Raw genomic sequence first — 16,575 nt, forward strand, 5'->3', positions numbered from 1 at the left:
AAACGGTAATAAAGTACGATTACTAGAATACGAAAACGGTAATCGTTTATGCTTCGATAACTGACAAGCATGACAAACAAAAGGAACTGGTAATTTATTACATGAAATAAAATTATTAGAACGAAGGAACTCCATGACAGGTTGCCCAGGGTGTCCGAGACGGTTGTGCCAAAACGAGTAGTCTTTATTTGTCATTAGACAAGCGGTGGTGGCGGAAGCATCGGTGGTGAGGGGATAGCGATCACTTGAGCTATTGTGACGACTCAGGATCGTGCCATCCTTGAAATCCTTCAAAGAGAAACCAAAAGGGTCAAATTCAATAGATGTATAATTATCAAATTGAATTTTCGCACAGATATAAGGTTTTTAATGATGTTAGGATTAAATAAGACCGATTTTAGGTGTAGAGGTTTTGACGGAGTAGGTATGGTGGAAGTTCCCGATCCAAGGACTGGAATTTTATTGCCATTTCCTACAAATATTGACTCTATTGGTGAATACGAAGAAAAATTAGAGAGTTTACCTTCATCATTCGTTATGTGGTAGGACGCACCCGTGTCAAAATGCCATGGATCTTTCATATCACTAGAATCCATGGAAAGAGCCTGGACCGCATCGGCTAACTGGGTCGGTTGAAGAGGGTCCACTTCGGCTAATTGGGCTTGCGCGGGTTGATTTCCAGATGTTTGTTGGGCTGGAGCCGAGCTAGTTGGCCGAGACGGGTAAGGCCTGTGTTGCCAAGGTTGAGCCCATCCCTGTGTAGGGTATGGGCATGGAGGAGCCCAATAAGGTGGTGGAGCCAGTAAGGGTATGGAGTCTGTGATGGTGTATTGGCAAAGTAAGGCTGGGAACGGGGTTGACTTGGTGCACGCCCATTTGTTTTGTTATTGCGGTTGTTATCACGGCGCGGAGCATTGGTGCGGCGAGACGGGTTATCACGGGCTGGTGGTGAAGATGCAACTGCGGCTGCAACGACAGGGGTCGGTGATATTTTTTCGCGAGCGGCAATTCGCCTAGCCTCGGATTCGAGTTGGTCGATTGCATTCTCCCACGGGGGAAGAGATTGATTAAGAGTAGAACCAATTGTATCGTACTCGCGAGGCAAACCACGAACCAAGTAAATTATTCGTTGCGTGTTGTTGATTGGACAATCAACAGCCGTGAGTTGATCCGCGAGTTCGCGGATTCGCTGACAATATGCCTCAAGGGAGGGCATGGCGACGAGAGTCAAGTTGGTAAGCTCGTGTTGGAGTGCCGCTGCTCGAGAACCCTTATTGTTTAAGAAAAGATTTTCTACCCGCTTCCATGCCTCATGGGCAGTTGATTCATCAACCAAAACTCGGTTGAAAAGTTCGTCCGAAAGAGTTCCGTATATTCATTGCAACACTATGGCGTCAAGCTTTTTCCAAGAGGGGTACTCGGGTGATATGGCGACGGGTGCCGGCGAACCGTCGATGTGTTGTAACACATCGAACCCGGTAGCATGGAGCTTAAAACCCACGAATGGTATGAAAGTTTTTCTCCGTCGAGAACCCGGATTCTTTGTTGGATGTTGGTGACAGTGTAGGCAGGGTGAAGAGACGAGGGTTTGGGATCTTGGTTGGCTGCCATGAGAGTAGGCTGTGAAGGGCAAAGGTATGAAGGAGAACAAGGAATAGGTTTTAGTATGATACCATAAAAGAAACTATATTCTCTTTTGTTTATCTTTACACTAGTACCAATCAATAAATAGACACAATGAGATGAGTGATTTAAGGAGCTAACTACGGAATACATAATCCACTTCTAACAAACTCTTAACAAACTAATAAATACATTTAAATACAAAAGATATGCCAATATCGGTTAACATGCCCAACACCCTGGAACGTACGTACATCCACAACACTTTATACTTAACCATGGTTAACTTCATATATCATTTAACTTTCTATTTGTTAATAATTAAAAGTATTCAATGTAATATTTATTTAGCATGAAATATATGTTCCAATAACTCAAAGCTTATTAATTTCTTCCCTTCTCTATATAACATATACACCTCCAAATATTAATTGTTACATGATCAAAAAGAGATCAACGTGTACCGATCGAGTCATGAGTTGTAATGGTTGCAAAGTTCTTCGAAAGGGTTGCAATGAGAGTTGCATTCCCAGGCAAAGCCTCACTGCCATACAAACACCACAAGCTCAGGCCAACGCCACTGTGTTCGTAGCCAAATTCTTTGCCCGTGCTGCCTTTATGTCCCTCCTTTCCGCCGTCCCTGACCACCAACGGCCTGGTAACTATGTATCCTACCTTATATTTTAAAGATGGAAGTGTTTGCTTCATAGTTCATGTTATTGAAACCTATAATAATTAGAGGTCCAGTATCAAGCCCACAATCTGTGTGCTCGATACTAAACCCCTAGTAATAAACTATAGGTTCCAAATTTCCAATACATAATTGTTGAGATTTGAAAATTTAGCTAGCCTATAAATTATAAAAAACATGATTTATTACATAGATTTTTTTTATTTTTTTTTCGTTCCAAACGTTGATATAATTTTATTTATTTATTTTTTTAATTAGATTTACTTCTTTCATTATATAGAAACATAGATATTACATCAACATATCAGGTTACATCAACATAGATAATTTTTAATTTGATTGTATGTTTGCCTGTTCAACTTTGTTTGAATCTCTATTATTGGAAGCGTGTGGGCGGACAGTGAATCCGGTGAATGGTGCTGAAGAAACACTAAGTGACCCCGGCAGATTACGGATAATCTTAGGGTTAAGTAGATGTTTCCCACGAGGGTTAGGTACGGCAAAGATGGTTGTTCTTCTCGACCTGCAAAACAGACACCGTGAGCTCGTCACTGAGAAGGGGGGTTCCTCCTTGTGACCACCCTCCGGCGTGAGAATCAGACTAGATTGCTCTGAATATAAGTGTATATTGAGAGAAATAGCTAGAGAGAAGATAAGATGATATAAGATAATGATACCGTTCCAAGGTGTTGGAGTATTTATAGCCGAAGGTAGGTTTCCAAGCAAGTACGGCCAGCTGTATAATATTCCTTTTCCACCAACCACGGGCTATGTTCGTGCCACGATGGGAGTTGGTGGGTAGGCAGCGGCTGATAGTGACATTTTGTACTGGAGCGTGCTCCTCCTGGTACTATTGTCTGTGAGTTGTCACCCTGTGATTGGTTCATGGGTCGCTTTAGTCAGATCTTGTCTATTTGTCCATATCCTGGTAGGTATAGTACAAAAGATCTTCTGGAAGCGTACGGACTGGCTCTTTTGGGCGGGAATATTCCCGCCTTGCTCATTCCTTCTTCAGGTGACATTACTGAAGTATGAGTTAGTGCCTTATGCGTGTAGCTTTACTGTTAGTGCGGGTAGCCTTCCCTCATGGCTTGTATCCGCAGCTGCGGGAACAGGCGGGGTACTGTACCACTGGGAGGCTTTCCTGCGGGAACAGCTGGCTTACTGCGTGTAAGGTCATCTCTCTGAGCATGGTGGGTCCTGCGGAACCAGTTGATCTTTGCGCAGACGTACCTCTAAGGTGTGTCTTGCGGGCCCAACTGGGCTTTGCGGGGACCTACCTCTTCAAGTCCCCCCAGTCCATTGTTCTTCTCATGAATTGTTAATGAGGTGAACTTTTGGACTTTAAGCAAGGGGTTTTAAAGAGGGGTTTTTGTTTTTTAAGGTTTTCCGTGGGGATTCTTCCCGCAGTTTTCCTAATGTCACTTGCAGAAATTCCCGACTTTTCTGCCTGATCTTTGGTTATGTTGCGGGTAGGTGTTTAACCTCTTCGCAAGTCGGGAGCGTTGAGTTTCACTTGTATAGATTCTTCACGAGGTTTTGGTAGTTTTGGACATAGTGATCAGTTATGTTAAACCACCAATTCCACCTTGAAGCTTCAAAAATCTAGTTCTCAACGTTCCCGCCATGCGGAGGTGTTATTTCTCTTTCCGCAAGCATGGCCCATAAGATCCTTCTTGGGTTCAATTCCCTGCAAGTGCTGAGTATGTGAAGGGTTTCGCCTTGACACTGTACCCGCACTTGTCTTACAGTTCCTTGTTTTCCAAGGTATCTTGGCTTCAATTCCCTGCAAGTGCTAAGTATGTGAAGGGTTTCACCTTGACACTGTACCCGCACTTGTCTTATGGTTTCTTGTTTTCCAAGGTAAGGGGGTATATTCCCTCTTATTTTTGAGTCTTTTTGAATCTTTCTGAAATTCGAAGAGTTGGTGAAAGGGTAAGAACAGTCCAAACGGCTGAAGGGACGTTAGCGTCTTCTGACGGTTTCAGGACGTGCAGGAAGTTATGACGACGTGACAGCATGTGGTCAATCAGGACGCTTTTTCAGGCGCGTGGGCGCGAGTTTCATGTCACGCGCCATCCTAACACCTGTTGCCAGCTTGCTTTATCCACACGTGTCGCCGTTTCATTGCACCTGCGCTCTCTCTCTCCTCCGCATTAAATTCATCGCATTCATTGCGATGAGTATATAAGGGGGGAGAGGGTGTATCTCATTCCATACTTTCACTTCACTCTTCTTCTTCTAAGCGATTTTCGGCGAATACTCTAACTTTTCCGTCGAGCATTCTCCTGAAATCGCTCTTTTTAACATCTAAAAAATGTCTTCTACACATGATCCCGAGGTTAACGTCGAGGAGTCCGATGTATACCTCGAGAACCCGACGTCCACGTCTGATAAGGACGATAAGAGTACTGCTGGCGAGTGCCAGTGTACTCTTTCTGTCGATTTATACCACTATATCGTCAAGAAGTTCATGCTCGATCCTTACGAACCTGAGTTTCCGGAGCCCCACCAGACTGTGTATGATGCCCTTAAGGGCAAGATAGGGGTTTATGCCTCATTCTTCATATATGGGAATCTCATATTCCCATTAACGAAGTTCGTATACCGTGTTTTGGAGAAACACGGTGTGCATTTGACGGAGGTGCACCCGATGGCGATTGCTAAGGTTCGCCATTTTGAATGGGTGTGCTGCATTCTGGGCATCGAGCCCCGCGTCGACCGCCTGATGACCTTCTACTCCTGGAGGTGCATCCAGGGTTGGTATACCCTGGTCACTCGGATCAAGGGGTTGAAGATCTGCGCTACCGAGCGCAGTCTTCGGTCTTGGAAGCGGGAGTTTTTCTACATCTCCGCTCGCGTCGTCCCCATCGTGATGACGTTCAAGAATGGGAGGGCGCTCCCTAACCTTCACGCCTCCAATTACCAGGAGGCGGAATGGTTCGCCAAGATCTCCCAGATCCAGACTCCGGTTTATCGCTTCGCGGAGTCTGGGATGGTGATGCTCGGGATAAGCCGCGTGTGGAAGGATGCTGGGTCTGGGACGCCGCAAATACCCATCGTTCTTGAATACGGTTTGAGCTCTGTTCCTTACGGTATGCTCCATTTTTTGTGTTGGTTTAGGGTTTTTCTTCTAACATTGTTATCTTTTTTATTTCAGAGGGGAACGACTTACAATCGCTTCTGCATCCGCGGGAGACTGGTGGTCCCGCACGGTTGAGTACTCGTGATCTCGATGAGAACGAGTTGCCCGTTCTGGAGCAAACGGCGGATAGATTCGTAGAAGTCTACCCACCGGGGCACGAAATTTTGAGTGCCACCCGGCCAGGTAAGGAGTTTTTTAATCCTCGTCCTCTTCATGCTCAAACTTCTGCTGGAATTCCTCTGATTTTGTCAACTTCTGATGAGGAATCCGCATATGGGCCTTTCTTTGTGAGGAAGAAGAAGGCTGCTAGCGGGAAGGGCAAGGCGAAGGTTACCTCCGTCGTCGACCTGGGAAATCAGTCTGATTTCGAGACTGAAAGCGAGGAGGCGGCGGGGAACCTTGGTGGTGGTGAGACCATTGCCTCGGAGGTTGAGACGATTGTCACCTCCGAGCAACCAAGCGTTACGGCGGTGACTGGCGTGAAGAGGCCAGTTCCATCGGGCTTGTCTCCGCCCGTCAGGTCTTTCAAGATTAAGAAAACCCGTAAGTATATTTTCTGTACCTTTTCCGCATTTCTTTCCGCCATTGTTTTTAATGTTTCGTTCTTTATTCAGGAGTGGACGTATCCGCTTTCCAGAGCGGTGCGGGAGGAAGCAGTTCCGGACCCACGACGATAGGTTTGGTCAACTTATCCGAGGCGATGACCCAGGCGCCTGCGCCTGTATCCGGTGCTGGTTCAGTTGGTCATACTGTTGAGTCAACTGTTCCGGTTATGACTTCATCTCCGCCGGCCGTCAGTGCTATCTTTACCACATCCTTCACTGGGCCGGCGGTGACTTTTTCTGCAAGCTCATCCGCAGCGGTGACCACGGTTGTGAGTTCATCTCCAATGAGTTCACCTCCGATGGTCTCTACCACGGTGGCTTCTACCATGCCCCCTCCGGTGTCAGCGACTACCTCGTCCATGGCCGGTTCTTCAGGCATGTTTGGGGTTGGGACCTCTAGCCAATCTTTGCCTCCTTCCCATCTCCTTGACCTCTTAGATGGATATCCCTTAGGTTTGGGTGACGGGTTCGGCGGCTAACTGCCTGTTATCGACCCTACAGATGCGTGGGGTTATTTGGGCCTATTATCCATTTTTGTCATTTTTTCCTAACTGTTTTTTGTTTTTGCAGTTTCGGATTCCAATGAGGTGTACGCTCCACGGTGGAATATCCGCCGGGGAACGACCCTCCGAACGGCTGCGGACTGCGTCGACTGGGCGCGCCATGCCTCCCCAAGCGGTGCGTTGGGGGAGGCAATGGCCAGCTACCAGGAGGGTAGGCTGTCCAATGAGCTCCGAATCCTCCTTGCCCGGATGCAGCCGCGCGTCGAACTACTTTGTCGTGAAAACGACAAGTTAAAGACTGCGCGTAGCCTGGAAGTGGCTCAGGCGCGAGCATTGCGGGAGGAGAACAAGAGGCTTGCTGCCACCGCCGCGGAGAAGGAGAAGGCCTTCAAGGACCTTGAGGTCGAGATTCAGGCCAGGCATGAGGCCCGTTCCAAGGCTACCCAAGCTGTTAACGAACAGCTTAGGTTGGCCAAGGAAACTGCGCGTAATGCGACCGAGAGGGCCACCAAAGCTGAAGCCGTTGCTGAGCCTTTGCGCACTGAGAACGAAGAGCTCAAAGCCAAACTAGAGAAGCTTCAGCAGGCTCATGATGCTTTGGCTTTAGAAGATGCCAAGAAGCTCCAAGAGCTCCTGGATCAGAAGGGTATGCTTGATCGCACTGAGCGCAAGCTCAAGGGCGTTGAAGAGGCTGCTGCTAAGGATGTGTTGCTTGCCAACCTCAACAAGAATGAAGCCGAACGCGCCCGCGATCAAGCTCAAGCTACCCTCCAAGAAGCTCTGGTCACTAAGGAATGGCTTCTACGAGAAGCGTTGCCGCAGGTACGCGTAGCTCCATAATTTCTTTACGCTTTTCTTTATACTTAGAAAAGTTCCTTTATATATACTTTTTTTTCGTAGGTTGTGCATCGGATTTTCGCGAACACATCTTATGACGATGCCATGAGTGCAGCCCTCAACGCTTCTCATGAGGACTGGGAGAAGGCTGGTTTCCTGCTTGGTCTAGGATTTGCAGAGAAGGACATCCCGCCTTCCAACTTTTCTTTACACGATGCAGACACTGAAGCTGCCTACGACCAAGCTGTGAACCAGTATGCTGCCTTCCCGCATCCGGTTGTGGAGAAGGTGAACGAAATTGCGGCTGCTGATGACGGGCTAGCTGTTCTCAAAGCTTTCCTTGAACCGCCCCAGCCAACTGATGGTGCGGGTTCAAGTGGGTTTGGAGGGAGTGGTCCCGAAGCTTGAACCTTGAGATCCTTTTCAACCGTTAGGATAGATTTGTATTTTTGTAGGCGGGTAGATACCTAGCCCTTCTTGTAATGTTTGAATTTTTATTGTGAATATAAATATTTTGTTAACGCCTTGCCATGATTTGCTCATGCATATTTTAGTTTAACTTAGCAATTTTCTAAGTGTTTCGAATAAGTTAACCTTTCGACGCGTGATTGATAATAGGTTAATGTTCAATTTCCTCTATCATGATTGTGCGGGTAAGACCGTCACTTTCACTTAGGATGACCAAACTTCACCTATATCTGACCTGCGTGAAGGTTTACCTCATCTTTTCTTTAGAAATTTTCTAAGTGTTCTGAATAAGTTAACCTTTCGACGCGTGATTGATAATAGGTTAATGTTCAATTTCCTCTATCATGATTGTGCGGGTAGGACCGTCACTTTCACTTAGTAGGATGACCAAACTTCACCTATATCTGACCTGCATGAAGGTTTTCCTCATCTTTTTAGAAATTTTCTACCATTTGTGTTTATGCGGGTTTTGCCGCTTTCCACACGCAACGACTTACTTCCTCCCTCACTTATTTATGAGGTGAATACCGGCATATCAGTGTGGTCAGTTCAAAAGTATAAAGGTAAGGCTATCAACATCAATGTGATAAGGAGAATCATTTCCATTAGAAGTGGCTCTAGGCCTTTTCTTTACAAGTTTGGAATTGATCTACATGTGGCATCTGCGTAATTGAGCTCCATTCCAAGTTCTTGGGATGGCGGTGCCATCGTGCCTTTCGGGCCGGTATGCGCCTGGTTCGGAACCTCGTTGTTACGCAGTATGTAGTCTCCGACATTGAAGTTGTAGTTTCACCCATGTTTTCCCCAACTGGGGTTCTACACGCGTTAGCCTGCTCAGCATCCATTACGCCACGTGGTGTGTGAGTTTCCCATCTCTGACGAATGCTTCGACGACGTCCTTCAAGGATATGCATTCCTCCGTGGTGTGGCCTTTTGTCCCGTGGAAGTCACAGGATTTGCTTTGATCAGCGTTTAGACGTTGTCGGATTATTGGAGCCTCTGACCATGGGAGCCTCTCTGTGGCAAATATCTCGGTGACGCTTTTGGTGAGTGGCGTCCATCTGGGATTCCGGTTCGACTGCATGTTGTCCCTTCCGCCTAACCGAGGGTGAGAGCCGGATGAGGTGTCTAAGTTTACCCTTGACTGCCAAATACCAAGCTTCCTCTTTTTGTTTTGTCGGGCGGTAAGGACGTTACTTTCTCTTGTTTTCTGGGTGTAGAGGTTTGTGCTCTGGAGAAGATCTCTACCCAGTTGATTCTCCGTTTCCGCAAAGCGTTTAGCTGCCTTCATGATGGCATCCCACGTGGATGGCATGTCGTCTTTACCCGTCAAGGTGTGGATGAGCTCTGGGTCTTCAGCACCCTGGATGAAAGCAGCGCGAACAAGATCTTCGCTAATAGTGCCCAGACTTAGCTTCTTTGAGTTGAAGCGCGTGATGAAGTCTAGCAAAGACTCATCTTCCTCTCGGATGCAGTTGAGGATCGTCCATTGCTCTTCAGTATATTTTCTTTGTTGACTGAAGTGCTGGCTGAACTTGTGCTGGAAGTCTGCCCAATCGAGATGTGGTGGACCGGTAGACGATCAAACCACGCTCTGGCTGCCCCGACGAGCGTCATTTGGAACATGTAACACCATGTGGGTTCCGTCCAATTACTGACGGTTGCCCCCGCTATGAATCTGTTGAAGTGATCGTCCGGGTCAGATACGCCGTCGTAAGTGCCTATGTTGGACATCTGTTTGGCACTTTTTGGAGCGATTGCTTCCGCAATGTCCCTTGCAAATTTGGACGTTCCCGCATTCGCAACAGTTGGTCTGAAAGTCTTGGTGAAGTCACGTGGGTTTCCCCCCGTGTTCTTTGGTTTGAAAGTTTCTTCAAAATTTCTTCTTGAGTGGAAGTCTGCTTCTTTACGCTTCCCTTTCGCCCTATGGCGTGGGTTTGCGTCACTGTCAGATTCTTCCCAATCTTTATCATACTCGCACTCATTGCTCATGTTGAGCTGTTGAGTACCGAATTCGTCATTGGCCTGTTGGAGTGAACGTAAACGTTCGTCCAACTCGGCTTGGAATTCTTTTTGACGTGCTTCCGCCCAAGCTTTAACTTGTTCTAGTGCTTGGATGGGAAGTCTCGTCTGTTGTCTTCCCACCTGGGTATCAATGAATCCCAGGAGAGGGTTGTTTACTACACTTGCCCCGGCTTGGGTAACCGGGGTAGTGTTCGTAACATTCGTGTATTCGCCGGTGTTCCTCCCAGTGGCTGGGGTTGTGGTTACCGGAGCTTCTTGGTTACCCGGTGGCTTTGGCATCGGAGTAACGTTAACCATCTTTCCAGAAGTTTTGAAAAAACTAAGAAAAGAATTAGTTCTAGCTTAATGCACGGATGGCGCCAATGAAGAAACACTAAGTGACCCCGGCAGATTACGGATAATCTTAGGGTTAAGTAGATGTTTCCCACGAGGGTTAGGTCCGGCAAAGATGGTTGTTCTTCTCGACCTGCAAAACAGACACCGTGAGCTCGTCACTGAGAAAGGGGGGGGTTCCTCCTTGTGACCACCCTCCGGCCTGAGAATCAGACTAGATTGCTCTGAATATAAGTGTATATTGAGAGAAATAGCTAGAGAGAAGATAAGATGATATAAGATAATGATACCGTTACAAGGTGTTGGAGTATTTATAGCCGAAAGTAGGTTTCCAAGCAGGTACGGCCAGCTGTATAATATTCCTTTTCCACCAACTACGGGCTATGTTCGTGCCACGATGGGAGTTGGTGGGTAGGCAGCGGCTGATAGTGACATTTTGTACTGGAGCGTGCTCCTCCTGGTACTATTGTCTGTGAGCTGTCACCCTGTGATTGGTTCATGGGTCGCTTTAGTCAGATCTTGTCTATTTGTCCATATCCTGGTAGGTATAGTACAAAACATCTTCTGGAAGCGTACGGACTGGCTCTTTTGGGCGGGAATATTCCCGCCTTGCTCATTCCTTCTTCAGGTGACATTACTGAAGTATGAGTTAGTGCCTTATGCGTGTAGCTTTACTGTTAGTGCGGGTAGCCTTCCCTCATGGCTTGTATCCGCAGCTGCGGGAACAGGCGGGGTACTGTACCACTGGGAGGCTTTCCTGCGGGAACAGCTGGCTTACTGCGTGTAAGGTCTTCTCTCTGAGCATGGTGGGTCCTGCGGAACCAGTTGATCTTTGCGCAGACGTACCTCTAAGGTGTGTCTTGCGGGTCCAACTGGGCTTTGCGGGGACCTACCTCTTCAGGTGCGGTGGGACTGCTGTCTACGGGAAAGTGGCACGTGTGTCAGTCAGCTGTTGAGACGGTACTCCGAGGTGGAACCATACACGCAATGCCAGAACTGTTTTCAGTCAGACAAACCATGGTTGGAGATGAAAGTAGAAAGCAGCGGATGGTCATGGCGATGGACTCATCGGATGTGTCGGAAACGACTACGTGGGAAAGTGTTTGTAGTGAAACAAAGCTTCTGAATCTCTTTGTTTGAATAGGACGAGTAATTAGTTGGAATTTATGTTTTTAAAAAGACTTGTGATGCATGTATATGACGTTTAGATTTTCATAATTTTATTAAGTTTCATGTTAATAAATCGAATTAATTACAAAACGATGAGCACATAAAGAAATAACCGAAGCCATGCAGTTTTTTAGTTTTGGGGTTGGATCATGAAATCTAATTGACCTTTGCATCTAACCAGGAGGCAACTTTAGGATCCAAATGTGGGCCCAAGTTGTCTTTTGCTGACCCAATTGCACCTCTCTTTAACTGAGCCCACTTTATTATATATTGGGCTAAGAAAACTACATCGCATTAAAGCCCATCCAGGCAAATCACAGCCCCGCCTTTGGGATTGGACCACAATGGCTGGAGGGAGAAACAGTCACTCTCAAGTCTTAACTTAGCTTGCATTATATGTATACAAATTCATGAATTTAAAGTTTTAATTCTCAATGGCTATATTTAGAATTTCCAAATATATATATATATATATATATACACACATAATACATAATTTGTGTATTACATTTTTTATTTACATATTTCATCTTTTAGTTCTTCTCACACAAACATGAGCTTTAGGGACAATGAAATCGTGCCTACTTCACCTCTTACTTAACCTCAAATATGTTGTTTATTGATTTAGGCTAAATGCAGGTATCAAAATTGATGTTTAATTGTTTGGAAAACCTTGTCATGTAATAAAGGATGTCAAAAGAACCTTAGGTGACCTCCAAGCCTGATAGGGAATTATACAAGATTCAACAAAAACTAGGAGCTCGACTATAATAAGGCCATGTGTAGTGCAATTGGGGGCGAATTGTGACACGTGGCGCCGAGTTAGCAAGGAGTGGAAATTTGTTTTTGGGGTGTAATGGTGTAGGGGCTACAAGTTGGGCCCACAGTATCTTTTTTTATTATTTTCTTTTTATAATTAAACTAATCAAATAAAAACAAATTTCTTCAAATAATTAAATAAAAATGCATTAAAATTAAAAAGAAATACAAAAAAATACATAACTAAAAATATAAAAAAACATATAGCTCGGTTGGCGTACATGTTTAGGTTCGGGTCGGGAAATTGAAACAGATAGCTCGGTTGGTTTAGGTTCATCGGGTTCCATTGTAAGTTCACGTTCGGTTGGTTTTGCGAACCATGGTGTTGACCGAAAGGAGGGAATGGGTGGTTCGGTTGGTTCGGGTTGTTTCTAGGATTCATTTTGCATATACATATATACACACACACACACAACATATATAAATACACATATATATATCACACACACAACATATATACATATACATATACAAACACAACACACATATACATATATATATATATATATATATATATATATATATCACACACAACACATATACATATACATATACATATATATACAATAGTAATATAATAATATATAATATAATAATAATAAACTTCTTCTTCTTCCAGCGATAAATAACCCACGCCCCGCCCAAATCGCCCCAATTTCGCCCAGGGGGCGATGTTCGCGCCCCTTCGCGTCTAATTGTCGCCCAAACTCTAGCCCACTACACATAGCCTAAGCGATTGAACGTCATAAAAATCAAATGATGTATTACTGGTGGTTGATGATAACAAGAAAAAGCCATCAAGTTACAAACATGGATCCCCAACATTATTTCAACTTAAAAACTAATTATATTTATTTTTTATAATCGAGTAAATTATGTTATTTTTATTTTTTACTCGTAAAAGATATGTTTTTTTTTATTTCAAATGTATTTTATTTGAAACAATAAAAAGCTAAAATCCTGCTTAGTATTAAAGACTATTTTATCATAAAAATGATGATAATATGAAAAAAAAAAAAATAATAAGAGTATATAACAACATTTTTAGGTTGCAAAATAAATTTGTGTTTTTAACCCTTTGGATGGGAGATGACTGGAGATATTTATTCTATTTAGTTTTTATTATTTACTTTTTATTTTTAATATAACCTATTCTGTTCATAAAAACAACAAATAATTCAAATTGGGCTATTCATAATATAAGTATGTGCAGATTGTGTACAACTGCACATACGTATGTAGGGAGTACAAGTGCACCATTCCCATATGTGTGTAATCATTAATTAATATATTATATATATGTATCGTTATATATACATGCAATTAATATATTTTTTATAATCGAGTAAATTATGTTATTTTTATTTTTTACTCGTAAAAGATATGTTTTTTTTTTATTTCAAATGTTTTTTATTTGAAACAATAAAAAAGCTAAAATCCTGCTTAGTATTAAAGACTATTTTATCATAAAAATGATGATAATATGAAAAAAAAATAAAATAATAAGAGTATATAACAACATTTTTAGGTTGCAAAATAAATTTGTGTTTTTAACCCTTTGGATGGGAGATGACTGGAGATAGAGGTGGTCAAAAAAACCGGTTCGGGAACCGGTTTGCCGGTTTAAACCGGAAACCGGTTTTTACTGTAAAAACCGGTTTTTTAAAAACCGGTTTGATCGGTTTACAAACCGGCGGTTTGTACTTCGGTTACAACTTTCAGATCCAAAACCGGTTTTCAAACCGGTTAATGAAAAAACCGGTTTTTTTTAATAACCGGTTTTTATAAACCGGTTAACCGGTTTATAAAAAAAACCGGTTTCTTTATAACCGGCTAACCGGTTAAAAACCGGTTTTTTTCCGTTGTATAACGGCTATATAGCCGTTTTTTTTTTTTGACCGTTTTTTTTTTTTACCATTTTACCCCCACAAAAAAAAATGGTAAAATGGTAAAAAAAACGGCCGTTTTTTTTTTTTTACCGTTTTTTTTTTTGACCGTTTTTTTTTTTTTACCGTTTTTTCCGTTGTGTGGGTATTGGTTAGATCACACTCGATAATACAACTCCAAACGCTCTAAATGTTTATTTCATACGCGATTATTTTGTTATCTCACGCTCAATTATACCACATTACCACTCCATACGCTCTTATTTCGTAGTCAATTATCATGGCCTCCCAAAGTGCTGCTTCATCCTTCAACATGGGTGCCTCGAACACGGGAGAAACGGTCGTTCGGGTCATCCCCACGAAACGAAACCAAGATGTTTGGCAACATTTCGACCTATGCGAAATGTCTAACGGTAGCCAAAAAGCTCGATGCAAACATTGTTTGAAGTTATATGGCAAAGATGCAAACTCCACTTTAAAAGCGCATGTACAAAGGCCCTTTTGCAAGGCCTTGAAGGACGAATCGGAAAGTAGTTCGCAGCCGGAGATGACGAATCAAGGAACGGTGTTTACGTACGACCTTGAAGCGGTACGTCAAAAGTTTTCAAACTTTGTGATTCAACAAACACTTCCTTTCAACAACTTCGACAACCCTCAATTCACGGAGATGATGCAAAAGTATGTTCAACCACGCTACCAACACGTAAGTCGTTCGACCCTTAGAAGAGATTGTCTTAAAGCATGGAAAAACGCTAAATCCGAACTAATTTCATACTTTTCAAACTTACAAACTGGTGTAAACTTAACAACGGATGTGTGGTCGGTACCTAATGGTTCGCCCGACTCATACATTTGTGTGACGGCTCATTGGGTTGACCCCGAGTCGTGGCAAATGATGAAACGAACCGTTGCGTTTCAATTGTTTGATTACCCGCACACGGGTAGAAATATTTTTAAACTCTTGGATAAAGTCATTCGACAATACAAGATTGAACATAAAATCTTTTCAATTTCGTTTGATAACGCGTCCAACAATACGGCCGCAGTTGGCCATTTAAAATTAAAGTATAAACCTATTTGTGATGGAGCGTTTTTTCATAGCCGATGCATTGCACATATTATCAACTTGGTCGTGCAAGATGGGTTAAACGTGATCGAAACGAAAAGAAACAATTTTAAAAGAATGTTACGAGATGTTTTCAGCAACAATAAAACATTTTCAAGATACAAAAAATTTTGTGTAGAAGCTAATTGTCAATGGTTGGGGCCAAATTGGGATTGTCCAACAAGATGGAACTCGACTTGTGATATGTTTGAGAAAGCCATCCAACAAAAAAAATCATTAATTGCGTTTCATCAAATTTTGTCAAGTAGGGGTAAATGTGCACCGTACGATCCTAGAAACTGGTTATTGATTGAGATCGTTACGGAGGTCCTTCAAATTTTTAAATCTTGCACAACTAGTTTATCCGGGGTTTACTATCCAACAAGCCCCATTGCTTTACCAAAAATTGCTGTCATGTGCACAAAGTTGAGTGAACTTCATTGTAGGGGTGCACCTTATTTTGATATGGGTGTAAAAATGAAAGAAAAATTTAGAAAATATTTTCAAGAACTACTCGCTGTTTTGACATGTGCTGCTGCGTTAAACCCTTGCATCAATGTTGGTGGTGTTGAAGCTTTAATAGAAAAAATTTGTGATGAGCTAGAGTTAAACGACGATCAAACCCCCTATTATAGCCAAACTTTAAAGAATGCTTTCAACACCACCTTGTCAAACATGTATGATGTTTACCTTACAAAATACGGGTCGTCTTCCCAAATTCATGACTCGTTAAGAGCTGTTGCCCAATCCCAATCCCAAACCGACCTTGAAATGGGGATGTACTACATGATTTGGGAAGACGCCGGTAAACGTCAAAAGGTAAACACCCCAAGCAGTGAACTTGGAAGGTATGGTGGTACCAACTTTGTGAAACACATGACTCCGGATGAATTTAGAAGTCTTGATTTGCTGGCTTGGTGGAGAGGTAAGGAGGATGAGTTTCCGATCCTCGCCGCCATGGCCAAAGATTTACTAACGGTCCAAGCTTCCACGGTAGCTTCGGAGTCTGCTTTTTCTGTTTCTGGCAGGGTTATATCGATTAGGAGGACTCGACTCACTCCACCAGCTGTAGAGATGTCGATTTGCTACAAGGATTACTTGGACTCTTTAGATAGGGCACAACATCAACGCTCACTCGAGGGGGAAATGGAGTATGAGGCGGGCTTGTATGAAGACGAGGTCAATCAAGGACACACTCAACCAATGACCGATGAAGAAGCCGCGTACGACGATTACCTAAGGAATAGCTCGGGATCGGGTAGCGAAGAAAATTAGTTAAAGAAACAGCAAACATGGAGGCAAATAATGAGTGTTCATGTAATCGTGTAATCGTGTCTAAGCATTCTTTAATGTTTGTATTTTTGA

General features: G+C 43.5%; 1 protein-coding gene across 1 annotated transcript; it reads left to right on the forward strand.

The window, feature by feature from the left end:
- Window positions 1-1,939: 1,939 nt before the first annotated feature.
- LOC143592575 (LOB domain-containing protein 37-like) lies at window positions 1,940-11,370 on the forward strand. The gene is made up of 3 exons (XM_077072465.1): window positions 1,940-2,281; window positions 2,674-2,730; window positions 11,132-11,370. The coding sequence occupies exons 1-3, from the start codon at window positions 2,062-2,064 to the stop codon at window positions 11,368-11,370; spliced, it is 516 nt and encodes a 171-aa protein (XP_076928580.1). The 5' UTR covers window positions 1,940-2,061.
- Window positions 11,371-16,575: the final 5,205 nt, after the last annotated feature.

This window comes from Bidens hawaiensis, unplaced genomic scaffold (genome assembly GCF_021521415.1).
Source record: "Bidens hawaiensis isolate Kalapana, Puna unplaced genomic scaffold, B.hawaiensis_p1.1 tig00041071_1, whole genome shotgun sequence".
NCBI lineage: Eukaryota > Viridiplantae > Streptophyta > Magnoliopsida > Asterales > Asteraceae > Bidens > Bidens hawaiensis.

Bases quoted from the DNA above. Each gene is read 5' to 3' on its own strand.
- LOC143592575 (XM_077072465.1), top strand. From the start codon at position 2,062: ATGATCAAAAAGAGATCAACGTGTACCGATCGAGTCATGAGTTGTAAT. The intron at 2,282-2,673 runs GTAACTATGTAT...TTGCCTGTTCAA, and splicing joins CCCTGACCACCAACGGCCTG to CTTTGTTTGAATCTCTATTA. The intron at 2,731-11,131 runs GTGCTGAAGAAA...CTACCTCTTCAG, and splicing joins GACAGTGAATCCGGTGAATG to GTGCGGTGGGACTGCTGTCT.